A 13,836-nucleotide genomic window follows, 5' to 3' on the forward strand; every position below is an offset into this window, starting at 1 on the left:
CAAGACATAAAATGATGCAGAATTCTGAAACCACTAGTATACATTTAGAGTAATTATGTACATACTGTATATAAATTATAAGCATAACAAGCTGAACTAAGTAATACAATTTGTCTCAAAAATCTTAAATGATTCTCTATTTTGCATCATAACCTCTGTGTTTCAAGCTTGTCAAAAACGTAGTGATTTCAGACTTTTGGAGCTCATTTTCAAATTCCTTTGCAACATTAAGCATCTGATGTGTCAGTAGAAGTTCATCAAGAACATTATCACCCGAAAAGTCACAACAACAAAGAATGAAAAACAATATATACAAATGTGAACTTTAAATTGTGCAAATAGCATTATTTTACTGTACAATAGTGGCTCAAAGTGATGTCCAACTTAAAACAACTGACATCTTCGCTTCTTCAAATGATTAAAGATGCATGAAAACGTTTGTATCAATGTTGCATTGGTTTGTTTGGAGAGAAAACTGAAGCTCAGATTTGAGAAGAATTTAAGGAGGGCTGGCAAAAAAAACAATACATGTGCAAAGTTTATCAAGGCATAGACCAGAAGAATGACTATCAATATTAAAACCATAAAACTTTAGAAAATGGTTTTCCAAATAATGTTGTCCAATAAACGCTTCATGTCATGTGGATGTTTTACTATATACCTCATTTTTTGATGGTATAATCTAATCTAATGGGGCCATAAAGCAAACATTGTACAAATATTCCCCCTCGGATGTCACTTTTGGCCACTACCGTCTATGATTGATATGATCACAAATCCATCACATTCTAAAAATTCAACGGCTCAAAAACAAAGACTAGTGTATGACACCATATGAAGTAAATCACAATTTCATTTTATCTTCATTCATCTGGAATACGATCCCTGAACAGTAGAGCTCAGCAGAAAATCCCCTAAAGTCCCTGGAACGACAAAACGTAACTGTGGTCCGACTAACACAGTTTACTATGAAACATTAGCTTATTCAATAAATAGATGTTGTTAGTTCAAAAGCAAGCAGTCTTCCAGCTACATCTTGGTTTTCTGGGGCATATCTGTCATGTAAACGGTCTCATTTTTCTTACTCTTTGAACCATCAACATTCCCATCATCTTCTGGGAAGAGCTTGTCTAGCTGATCGGGATCCACATAGGTGTAGAAATAGGCCATGATGGAGAAGATGATGCTGACTGCCAACAAAAGACCAGCAAAAAGGAGGAACTCCGTCCACTGAAGAATACAAAATCATGGGATAGGGTCGATTTTCCATACAGGGTATAATCTATTATAGCAAAATCATGCAAAATTGCTTACCTGTTCCATGCCAGCCCCCTCTGCCACGATCAATACGATGACATTTCCAAATGCCACAGTCATAAGCCATCCGGCCTGAAGAACCGACTTCATGCTCGTCGGTGCCTATGAACACAAACATTAGAATGACTAATATATACTTTGAACACAACCCAAGAGGAAAACACTTTGGATTGTCCTACTGTACCTGTGAGTACGAGAACTCCAGGCCTGTAATGGAGAACATCACTTCTCCTGCTGTGATCAAAGCATACTGTGGAATCTGCCAGGCAATGTGAATGTTGTTGGCTTGGATGTCCTCCATCTTTGTGAACGTTAATTCCTATCTGCCCTAAAAAAAATCATGATCACAAATCTATAAGAGGTGTATTTTTAATTCATTCAGAAAAGCATTGGGCTAAAAAAATCTGGAAACTGAAGCAACAATGTTTTTGCATCCAGTTCACAAATAAATGCCAATCAACCTTTTCTCAGAATTAACATCACCTTGACAGTAGTGTAACATAAAATTAATTTCCTTGTGATATAGTTTGACATTCTGTTATTCAAAAACATGCAAGTGACATATGTAATTCAAATGGTATCTATGCATTAAATTCATTCAAGTAACTGAACATCACGAAATTTAACCAAAAGTCACAGTAACTTTAACTTTGCAGTACAGTAAAAGTTACAGGAAAATATTAACCAGAAACTGTCACCCACCCCTTTGAGTATAACAGTATACAATGCACCAAAATCAAGAAGTCCAAGATCAATGTGATATTGGGAGGAACCTGATACGCATTTAACTCCATTGTATCTAAAAATGCACAGAGTAAGTACAAGTGTCATTCAAAAGGCAAAGAATATGCTAGACTTTATATGAATACTGTATAAGAATTAGATCTATAGCCTTAAATACTCACTCTCCTCTTTGCACACTTATATTGTGAGAAGTTCCATAATCAGCGGGTGCATAAAATTCTGCAGTCCCCACGGTTATGTTGATGCTCTCTGAGCGAGTATTGATAAACCTATAATAGAAAAATGTGATAAGACAAAACTGTCGAAGGCTTTTAGGAAATCCAAGTTATTCTGTCAAAGGTTATGTCGAGTGTATTGATAACTGCAGCACTAATGTTTAACACAGCTGTTAAACAGTAACCTGAAAAACAATGTATGACAAATGTTTCTGCCCGGTATTGCAGCTGCCTTTTACCTTACGTACACAGCCCCCGTTTCAGATTTGGTGATATGATCTTCCACCTGTATATAAATAATGCTTATTTGCAGCTAGGACAAGCAGATGATGAAATCTGAAACATAAAACCATCACAACGAGATCTTTGTTATACCCAATGGGTTCAAACTCACCAGTTTGCATGCAGTACCATCAGGCTGGCCGTGCAGAATGAAACTGTATGCGGTGTGTTCTATGAAGGCCAGTTGACACTGGTGTGCCGACCCATTGTGGTTGACAGTAACAGTGTGGATCTGTGATTCACCAGTAAGTGAAAGACTTGTGTATCCCACGGGATCCTGTATATGAAAAACGTGTATATGAAACATGTTTTCAATGCAGTATTTTTATACAAAAGTCACATAAAAAAGTAAAAAGTGCTAAAAATGTATTATGTTATGCTGTTTATATTTACATATTGGCACGTTAATACACAGTAACAACCAGAATTCAGATTCTGGACATTAAGTCTGGACTTTAAAGATATATGTTCTAAGCATATAGTTTTGAAAAAAGTACATAGTACATCGAGTATGCAGTACACACGTCTGTGGTGGGTTCAAGTGGTTTTACCTCATATGATTTAATTGGCTCGGAGAAGATATTTTGTCCTGGAAACTGCACAGAGACTTCTGTATCCATTAGATTGTAAACTTGCACAAGGCTTTCTCTGGCTACAGGAGGCTTCACCACAGTTTTCTGCCAGGAGATGAAGTTCTACTTTATTGACAAGCTCAGATTTGAGCATTTCTTTACATGAAACGTTGTATTTTTATAAATGGACGTACAATGACGTTGATTTCTACGATAGTCGCAGCACCGAAAGCAAGAGCACCGAGAATCATGCCAATAGCCATCTTCTTTAGAGGACTGAGAGCAAATGAGAAAATGTTTTTACAGACATTCGTTTTACTTTCAAAACAATGCATATTTGAATGTTGTATAATGTTTTTGCATTGTAAAGTGAATTATTGTACAGATCGTGTTCGCTTGTTTTTTTGAATATGCATTTTGTCAGCACTCACGTGAGCTTGATGCGACACAGGCCGATCAGCGGGTATACGCCCATGTCAAAGATGGGAATAAATACCAGAATCAGCAAAGCATTCAGCATCTACACAATAAAAAGAGCACACCTAGTAAATGACACTACAATATCATTATGTGCAGAAAAGACATTGATGATGAAAAGTGATCAGTCAATTTTATTGCTTTGTTTTTGATAATGTAATGTCATAAACTTTCTGGAAGTAGGGAAAAACATTTGTTAGTTCAGCCCTTAAAACCGTTAAGAACGTGTTCATTTCAAGATACACCATAAAAGTTTTAACCTTTTAATAAATATAATATATTATAATTTTAATGATTTATTGTTGTATTTAGGATCAGTGCTATTGTTTAACTGTTTCAAGTTCACACATTTTTATTAAACTAAGTTTACACAAATAAAATACTTTTGTATAAAAAAATTACATAATTATAAATCATAAGAAGGTTCAAGGCAGTTGGGAAATGATCCTGCTTTAGCATCTGTCCAACTGTCTACCTCTTTGTCTCTCTCACCTGCATCTGATCAGGCTTTAGAACGAATGCTCCACCCTGTAAAACACAAATGATGATCTTGTTATTCTGTCTGTTACACAAATAAACAATGAGAACTGTTTTTTTAATAGTATTTGATTATATGAAGTGCTTTTGATTATGGTTGCACCGCTGCGGTTTAGGTCATCAGTAAAATGTGAAGTAGACCGAGTTCACTTTCATTGAATGGGAAAAACAAGAGCTGCTGCTTCAACATTCTTGAAATGTTCTCCTCATGTTTAATGTAAGAAAGGCAGAAATCAACATAAGGGGGAAATGTGGAGATTCAAGGGAGGATTCTTTATAACCTTTGGATTCAACAGCTGTATATTGTGATGCTGTAGATAGACCTGTATCTTGTGATCATAAAATCATCCTGTCACATCAAGGGAGATTATCATCATGTTATCTTATCATTTCCAATGATATGTTATCATTAAAAAATCACTAGATAATATTGCGAAATAGTAGATCATTGCTTTTATTATTCTAGCTGCGCAACAATCTTGCTGTTTGTTGTCGCAAAGATGAAGAACTTACGAAATCCATGTTCATCCGAGTGGCCTGGAGAGTCCATCGTGACCCCTGGAATAAAACGAATTAAATTATGCCTAATAAAAATGATCAACTTTAATGTTAGGGAAGGCAGGCATATTCTAAAATTAAGCTGTTGCGATGACAAAACGTGAAGGCATTGTGTTCATTTATGAACCTTCACAATGTTGAAATCCCGATATCCTATAAAAAAATCCCAAATCCCTATAAAAGTTGTGTTCCTTTAGAAAATACAATTCTTTTTTATTGTTAGCTGAACTAAGCCCGAGTTACCTACGTTTCTCCTGTAAAGCTGCTTTGGAACAATGCACAATGTGATAAGCGCTATATAAATAAAATTGAATTGAATTGAATTGAATTAGTGTGTCCTGTGAATTTTACCTGTTGGTCAAAGAGAGCCCAAAACATGGGCAAAGGAATGTACAGAACCAGCACCCTGAACACCATTTTAATTTCCTGAATGAGCCGCTTCTGTTAAAACATCAAAACCACACAAATTTGGATTTGATATGCGGAGCAATAAAGGGGAGGTACACATATCAAGTTTCTGGCTTATGCTTATTTGTGTTTAGATATTTAAGCACTCATACCGAGAACTTCTCCTCAGCCCAGTCCAACCAGTGTTTTCGCTTTGAGCCATTCGTGGAGTTCCTCCATCGATTGCGAATAGCAAACTGGTAAAAACAAAGTAAAAGGCAACTTTTGTTAAATAAGCTGTTAACCGTCCTTTCATGCTTCAAATTCTTCTGTGACACATTAGGAAAACGTTTGAGATGACACTCACCCCGATGCATTTGCAAACACGCAACAGGACATTTCCTTCAGGTGGACTCTTCTTATATAACCCATTTCCAGCAATGAACACCACTGAATGAATAAGTACAAAGTTATTGGCAAGCCCAATAAATGCAATGGATGAATTAAAGGGGACACATTTATACCAGTGATATAGAATTACATTAACGTCCAAAAGCCTATATGTTCATGCAAAACTACTATTTATTCATTTTCAAAATTATTTTGGTGGATGAGCTCAGTAGTAACCAACAGACATAATGCAAACATAAACGCAAGACTAACACCATATAAAATTTCTGGTTCAGTGAATACGGACCACAGAGTTGTCAAAACATATTAGGATTTCGAAATAAATGACCAGGACTGCTAAATATACAGTACAGACATGCCTATTGAACATCTTGTTGAAGTTGGTTTCACAAATACAATCCATAGTGAACATCACGGGGCTCACTCTTCCCAAACTCCCTCCATCCCTGCAATTCCCAGGACACAGAAAGGATTCTCACCTAGTGCAATAATCATTAAAACAGCAGGGACTCCAAAGGCCAGGGCATAGCAGTCTCTACCAAAACACTGCACATCACCTGTGGAGATTCAATGTGATGGAGAAGTTAATCATTTTATGACTGTCATATACTTTTCTCGTAATTGTTGTTTGGTATGCAAAGGTTATCTCGAGGTGACCTCTTAATATCGGCGTGATGATGGTTGACAGGACACTTCCAGCATTGATTGACATGTAAAAGATTGAAAAGAATTTTGTCCTCTCATCTGTCTGAAAAAAAATACAGAATAGATGGAAATTGTAATGGTTAAATTAAAGGTTTTACGTGTTTTTTAACGGTTCATTGTTTTGTTACTTTTAAAGGGATAGTTCACCCAAAAATGTTTTTTTATCATTCACTCACCCACTTACTTATGTCATTCTAACCCTGTATGACTTTCTTTTTACTGCGGAACATAAAAGATATTTAAAAAAAAAACACTGGTAACCAAACACCAATGGCCCATATTGACTTCCACTGTGTGGACACGTTTCTCAAAATATTTTCTTTTGTGTTCCACAGAAAAAGAGTCATATACAGCTTTTGAATGACATGAAGACGAATAAATGATCAAATATTTTTTTTATTTTTGAGCGAACTATCCTTTTAATGTCTGCTAGTTTTGAGACCAGCAATACTTTCCATTTCAAATTGAACGTGCAGGCCAACTACTGTAATATATTAACTAACAGATATGTATCCATTACATTTTGCAACCTTCCTCTGAGAGGAAAATTTAGCAAAATAATTGATATCTTGTCTTCTATACACATGTAGGGTGTAAAGTTGTGCCTTGCACCTCCTGCAAGTGACTATCAATAAAAAAAGCAATTCATAGTTTTGACAGGTTGCAAAGAAAAGTAATTGTTATTTTAGAGAGGGCAGACCCTGTCCTAGTTAACCTACAATATCTGAACTGTCATTAACAAAACGTACATGTTCCTCATCAAACTGGTCACCACCGAAAGCTGCGACACATGGCTTGATTCCTCCTGTCCCAAAAGCTATCAGGATCAGACCAATCATTGACAGAACACTACGAGGGAACAAAAAAAGCTTTTATTTTACTGCCCAACTCTGACATAAACACTGTAAAACACTGCAATTGCCTCTCACACACAAACACAATGTCCACAAACCAAACCGCACATTCTCACAACAGCATCCAAACTTACATATGAACAGTGCTGTTCCCCACATCGGGAATGGCTCCTACAGACTTGACCACATGACCGATCACATAAACTATAGACAGGTAGATGATGGTTCTGTGAATAAACACACGAAGAGAAACATGCTATCTTCAATAATAAAGTTGAATATATGTATTCATATAAATGACTGCAGAAAAGCCAACAAGACTTACTTGAACTTTCCCAACCAGGAGTCTGCTATCAAAGCTCCCAGAAGTGGGGTAAAGTAACACAAGCCTGAGAAGGCATGGTACACCGCTGTGGACAGATTCTTGTCCCAGCCCAGGTAGTGGATGAAGTAAAGCGTGAGCACCGCTTTGTGAATAAATCGCATGACAATTAATATAAGGTATATCAGATTACACACATTTTCTTAATGTCGTTTTGCACCCTTGGAAGGGAACACCACTCAGAGTCGTTCTAGATAAAGACAAACAGCTCAATTAGGAGACAATTGCCATTCTCCTTCCAGAGTTCTCACTTCAAGGGCACTACCTTTCGGAGTGAACAGGGCATAGGGATGAAATTCAAATTTGCCCTTCATTTTCAGACTTTTCATTCTATCCTTATCTTTAAAGTTGAACATTTGAGGTTTGACAGAACACATTCATAAATGCTTCATAAAGTAATAAAAATGTTATTTAAAACAGTAGGCTATGTCGTGTTTTACAACACAGAAATGTCAGGTTACATATTTTTTTATAGAGATTTTACTACCATGAATTGGTTATTTTCAGTGAATGGAATTTACATCATATTCCAAAGTACTACCATATGACTTGAACAAAAATATTGCAAAAGCAAACGAAAAAGTATTGCAATTTTATGTTTTTTTTATGCGATTACCTTTCATGCCATAGTATGAGAATCTCTCGCAGAACTCATTGACCACAATGAAGGCGATGCTTACTGGATAGTTAGTCCCACATAATTTCTGTAGGTAAACAAAAAAAAGATTTGATAACAAATAGGCATGTCAAAACCAAACTATACAGAACTAAATAGTTGCTTCATGTTTAATGATCATTATTCCAACCTTTATTTCATATAATCATCAGATTCCCTTTTTGTATTGCCAACAGGTGTCCCCTATTTTTGTGTAGTACATTTGTTGTTTTATTTTTGTGAAAGAACCCTCACCGGTGAGCGCTGTATTTTTCCCAGAGTCTCCTCATCCACATGTTTTTCTATAGCAGAAAAGCAGATTAAAGAACTCAACTGAAAATTTTAACAAATACATCTGTAATTCACATGCATATTACATCTGTGAAACACAATGGGAAAAGCTGAAATCGAGTCAATGTTTTTAAGATGATCTGGATGTTTTATTTATTATAAACAACAATCAAATCCAAGTATCCTGGTTTTTTTTACCAAGGAATACAGTATTGCTATCTGACTACAAGTTTCCTAGTTTGGGAACATCTATACATTTACACACTCCCCAACAATCGCCAATGCATGCAACTTTAGTTGCAACTTCTAGTTGCATGAAACATTGCACTAGAAATGATCGATTACGCTGCAGGAACAGCTTAATTTATCGCTTTTAAAGTTATGCTTTTTTGGGCAATGCCACCCTCAAATAGGTGACGAAAAAATAGTATTATGCGTAGCAAGGGTAACCCTTAGTGCAAAATGTTGCGACCTTTCCACAGTGAAACATCCCACGGCACGAAAAACACAGACCAACGCCAACTTTGACAGGCAACGACTACAGCCATGTGTCAAATCATAGAAATGCACTAAAATAATTAGTAAGATAGATAGGTTTTAAAAAAAAACCAAAACAACACTCTTGGTTACCCTTGTTCTTGCCCATGTCTCCAATCGATCCTGAAGTGTCTCTGGACCCTCAACGTCTAGCGGATTCCTGCACCCGCGTCCAAGTCCGTCCCTCCACAGTGTGAAAACTCTCCCCATAACGGTGCTGTTATAGCAGTTTAACCCTGTTGGGTTAATGTTCTACACCTAGACAAAGATACGATATCTGCCAACCGAGTGGGTCGAGGTGCCACATTTACACCCAACGCATGTACTGTAAGAATATTTAAGGAATGGTGGCAAAGCTTGTAACTCAAGAAACTAAAAAAACAGACAATAAAGTGGGTTAAAGTTTAAAAGAAGTACACATCGATCTCTTTCCTTGGTTGGTACGTCAGGGGCATTTTAGGGGTACGCGCTGGTCTGCGAAATTTACTTGCAACATTGAATCGCGTCCAAACACACGAGCGGCAGAGAGTGATCGTCCGCGCAGGCGCAGTGGCGCCCCCTGCTGTTTCCGCAACAGGATTGCAAACGCATAAGGCGATAAGACTACTAAAATAGTCCTGTTGTAAATAAAACAGCCAATAGCGTTACTCAAATTAAGTCGTTACTCAAAATCCACATATATGTACGGACACTTGCAAATGTGTGACTTTATAAATGAAATCAGAGAGTTTTGAGAACATAAGGCTCAGGTCACTTAGCCTACCAAATAGCCTCATAAAAGATAATATCTTGAAACCATCTTGACTTTTTACTTACTGAATACTCCTTGATCGGACTTGTTTAACCATAAGGATATAAGAATAATGCTACAGATTGTTTTTGATGTTTGTTGTTTTGTATTTCTCTTTAACTCGTGTCTGTCTTGAGAGTTGCCACTGTGTCTTTTTAAATCTTTACATTCAAATAACTGGTTGAGATCTTGAGGCTGCAATGGCCATAGAATATTATTTAATCTTTTTTATCTGTTAGTGAGCCAATGTATAAAGGTTCGATTAATTACATCACGCAATTGGGAAATCTGAGTGGAATAACTCGTTGGCTTTAGTATTTGGTAGAAATATTGATTGCACTTTCAGTTATCCAATAGATGGCGCTGTCACAGAAATTTGAGCTCTTCTCATGAAATTGAATTGAATGATCACACTACCCAGTCGTTTGTGTATCTGGATGAGTCACTCTGTGTCATCTGTGTAGCTTTTGAATTACGGCGCTGAAACTCGGATTCCTTAAACTGTGTCCCTCGATGTTATTTTGTAAGCCTTCAATATGTGTTGTTTCAAACTTTTAGGGTCCTGTGTGGAAGACCCAATTTACAGTTGAGCAAACCCTACAAACAAACAAGCTATTTTAATCACACAGTAATATTTCAAAACATGTGAAAAGTCACTTAAACATATTACCACTACCATATTGGCAAATGCGGTAATATTTTAAAATCAATAAAAATATGATAATGCAGATGAATAAAACAAAGGATGTAAACCCACTTATAACAATAAAGACCCTACAAACACACAGTTCTTTAAATCTAGTGTCCTGCATGGTGAACCACCCACCCATTCACATTACTTTTTCTAATAAAACCATTCCCAACTTTTAAAGGAAATTATATGCAAGTCACACCAATGACTATAGACATCATAATTAAACTTCAGAGGTACCAATAAACAAATACCTACAAACACTTTAAAAGGTAGACTCAAAAGATATAATAAAACGATCCCCTTATATGCAACAAAATAATGGAACTGAACTGATGTGATCCAACGTCCTAATGCAAACAGTCGTGATGTGTGAGCCCTGTGTACTACATGACAACTAAAACAATTTGTTTAAACCAATCTAAAGAAATTTAGGCTACAACACAAGCAGTTTACAGTGTAAAGAGACAAAGAGTATGAAACTACATTTTGGGAATTATGATCTCCAGAATTATTGTCTCTGGAGAGTTATGCTAGGAGAGGGGTGCGTGTGCGTGTGTGAGTGTGTGTGTGTGTGTGTGAGGGGTATTTCCTCAATTCTACCACTAGAGTGCATCCTTTGATTTTTTATCGGTCTCCTTTTGTATATCACAGCAGATCCATAAGCCTAGGTATACACAAAGCTATTGACATTTTCAGTAAACAAACTCATTCTAACATCACAAAATCACCAACAATGTAGATAAGACTAGCAAATGGTCCAACAATGTAAACACTTACGCTTTAGTATGAGATGTGATGTTAGATTCACTCAATAATTTCTTGATTTGGCATATAAATAGATTGAGTAAAACTTTTTATTACACCTAGTAGATTTAATTCCATACAGTTAACTCAACGTCAAACCAAATGTTGGTCAAAGTAGAATTTTTTTTGCCATATATTCTTCGCCATATGTGAACTACTGTGGATACAAAAGCCTTTTCCTTTCTCTAATCTAGGCATTCCTCAGATTTGTTTAAACTTCTCTTGGATGCCGTTTAAAGAAAGATCCTCATTTCTTCTGACCCAACGCTTGTTTTTCAAAGCTCTTCCCCTCTTCACTGGCTCCACACAAGAGAAGCTTTTGCCCCCCAGAGATCCTGTTCAAGTACCGCAACTAAAAAATTGAGAGAAAGAAAACCCAATAAATGGCTTCCAAGATCCCAGCACACTAATGAACACACTTTCCCTTGTCAGTCGTGGATTAAGTCCAGGAGTGAGGAAGAGTTGGCTGTGGACTGATTGATATCAGATGGACTAGGTTAATAGCCATCTGGAACGCTGAGTGGAATCTGACAATCAGGAGATATGAAATTAAATGATCTATTTGGCAGCTATAAATGTTAACGTTACAGTAAGGGATAGTTCACCCAAAAATGAAAATTCTTTCATCATTTACTCACCCTCAAGTTGTTCCAAACCTGTATACATTTCTCTGTTCTGCTGAACACAAAGGAAGATATTTGGAAGAATGTCAGTAACCAAACAGATCTCATCCTCCAGTTACTGCCATAGTAGGGAAAATAAATACGATGGGAGTCAATGGGGATGAGATCTGTTTGGTTACTGACATTCTTCCAAATATCTTCCCTTGTGTTTAGCAGAACAAAGAAAATTATACAGGTTTGGAACAATCTGAGGGTGAGTAAATGATGAGAGAAATTTCATTTTTGGGTCCACTATCCCTTTACTCCTAAAAGCAATGCATTCTCTGTAAAAAAAAATAGTTCAACAATGTTTGGGGTCTTCATGATTGTATCACAGGTCCTTTTCAACAAAACAAATCTTAAGCATTTTATTTTTAGCTGCAGCGCAAGCAAGTATATATATATATATACAGGTATATATATAAAAGAAATGATTATACATGAGACAGGCACTCTCTGTACTAGAACAAGATACTGGGTAGGCTACTGCACTGTTTCTGAAATACCTGTATTGTGTAGTCTGTTGAAAAACATGAGTTGTTTTGTTCCTTTTCAGTTTTTTTTCTGAACTGCTTCCTGTTTCCTGTCTCAGTTTTTTTTATATGATACCTGTGAGATGCAGGTTGACCTTTACTCAGTCAGACTAAAACGGATGATTTCTGTGTATATCTGAGGACAACTTACCTCACACATCCAGTAAAATCACCATGGGACTAAAAACAGTTTGCATAAAGAATATGAATCTTGAAATTTATGAATAAATGAATTGAATATTGCATTGAAAGTATTTTAAATATTTTTAAATTCAACGTATTTCAAACCTCATATCTCGCTAGATTTATTGATCCAACAGAACTTTGTGATTTTGTTTACATTACCTTACTAAAAACAAATTGCAAGTATATATTTAAAAATAATAACTTGTATGCTAACTCTTAGTATTGAAAACAGATCTCCCTTGCCTGGTTCTTAGAGTCACAGATCAAAGTGAGGGTTCTCATTGTGCTTTTCACTATAGTCACAATGTCGCCATTCATGCGTGGATGTCTTTTAAAGTGAAAAGCCTCTCATAACCCAAAGCATGTTGGGTAAAGAGAGGAGGATGCACCCTGACCTCGACCGAATCGCTTTCATCCAAACCATGTTACTCGTAATCATCCTTTGATGGGAAGTCTTACGTTCTCAAAGAAATACTGTCTGGAGTAAAGTCATATAATTTAATGTGATGACCTGCGGCAGGTCATAGGTCAAACTCAGACTTTAATACATTAAAGCAGCGTCAAAGCTTTTGGATTTTATGATGTGACACAGTTGTCATACAGATGGAGCATTCTTAAATGTTTGACAGTAAAATACCGTGGCTATTTTTATTTATGTTCACAGCAATACTAAAACGAATCATTTTTGTGATTATATTTACTTACATACACAGTGAAACATCAGATGTACAAACTACTTGGGTCAATTTTTATGGTACTTCTGAATTCATTTCATATATAGACCCGGAATCATGGTTTTGGATCATATTCCCAGCACCATCGCTGGAAACATCAGAATGGTGCCTCATCAGCTGCTAGTCAACTTCACTTTCATGTTTTCCTCTTGTTCTTTGCACTTCTGAGATTTACCCCTGGAGCTATTTTCCCTCCATCATTTCTCTAAGAGAATAAAGAATTACAAGGCAAGAGAAATCATTTGGATGTGGATCAAATGAATCCTCAACCAAATTTGCTGTAAGACTGGAATCGAATCATTTGCTCCCTTTACGCATCAGTTAATCCCCTGATGCTCTTCTTCAAACTGCTTTATGCAGTCCCGGCGGTAATTCTCAAAGGCGATTCAGTCACTGTTAACCACCAAGTTACTTTAGAAAGACCTGAACATGCATGATATGCATTTTGATCATTTTCAAGCCAGACTTTGGTCTTAAGAATGGCACTTAATGTGCTTTTGACTACAAAT

General features: G+C 36.5%; 1 protein-coding gene across 1 annotated transcript; it reads right to left on the bottom strand.

Annotated features, from left to right (window-relative positions):
• Positions 1 to 38: 38 nt before the first annotated feature.
• On the bottom strand, positions 39 to 9,108 carry slc15a2 (solute carrier family 15 member 2). Its single transcript, XM_057336464.1, is given in 23 exon segments — positions 39 to 1,230; positions 1,315 to 1,419; positions 1,502 to 1,645; positions 2,020 to 2,116; positions 2,223 to 2,330; positions 2,516 to 2,562; positions 2,671 to 2,835; positions 3,110 to 3,235; positions 3,325 to 3,406; positions 3,562 to 3,650; positions 4,100 to 4,135; positions 4,658 to 4,702; positions 5,054 to 5,143; positions 5,263 to 5,346; positions 5,457 to 5,539; positions 5,980 to 6,057; positions 6,158 to 6,248; positions 6,955 to 7,054; positions 7,194 to 7,286; positions 7,385 to 7,526; positions 8,058 to 8,145; positions 8,352 to 8,398; positions 9,018 to 9,108. Coding segments are annotated over 23 exon segments (2,157 nt in total). The 5' UTR covers positions 9,034 to 9,108; the 3' UTR covers positions 39 to 1,029.
• Positions 9,109 to 13,836: the final 4,728 nt, after the last annotated feature.

The sequence above is a fragment of the Triplophysa rosa genome, linkage group LG6 (assembly GCF_024868665.1).
Source record: "Triplophysa rosa linkage group LG6, Trosa_1v2, whole genome shotgun sequence".
Lineage (NCBI taxonomy): Eukaryota > Metazoa > Chordata > Actinopteri > Cypriniformes > Nemacheilidae > Triplophysa > Triplophysa rosa.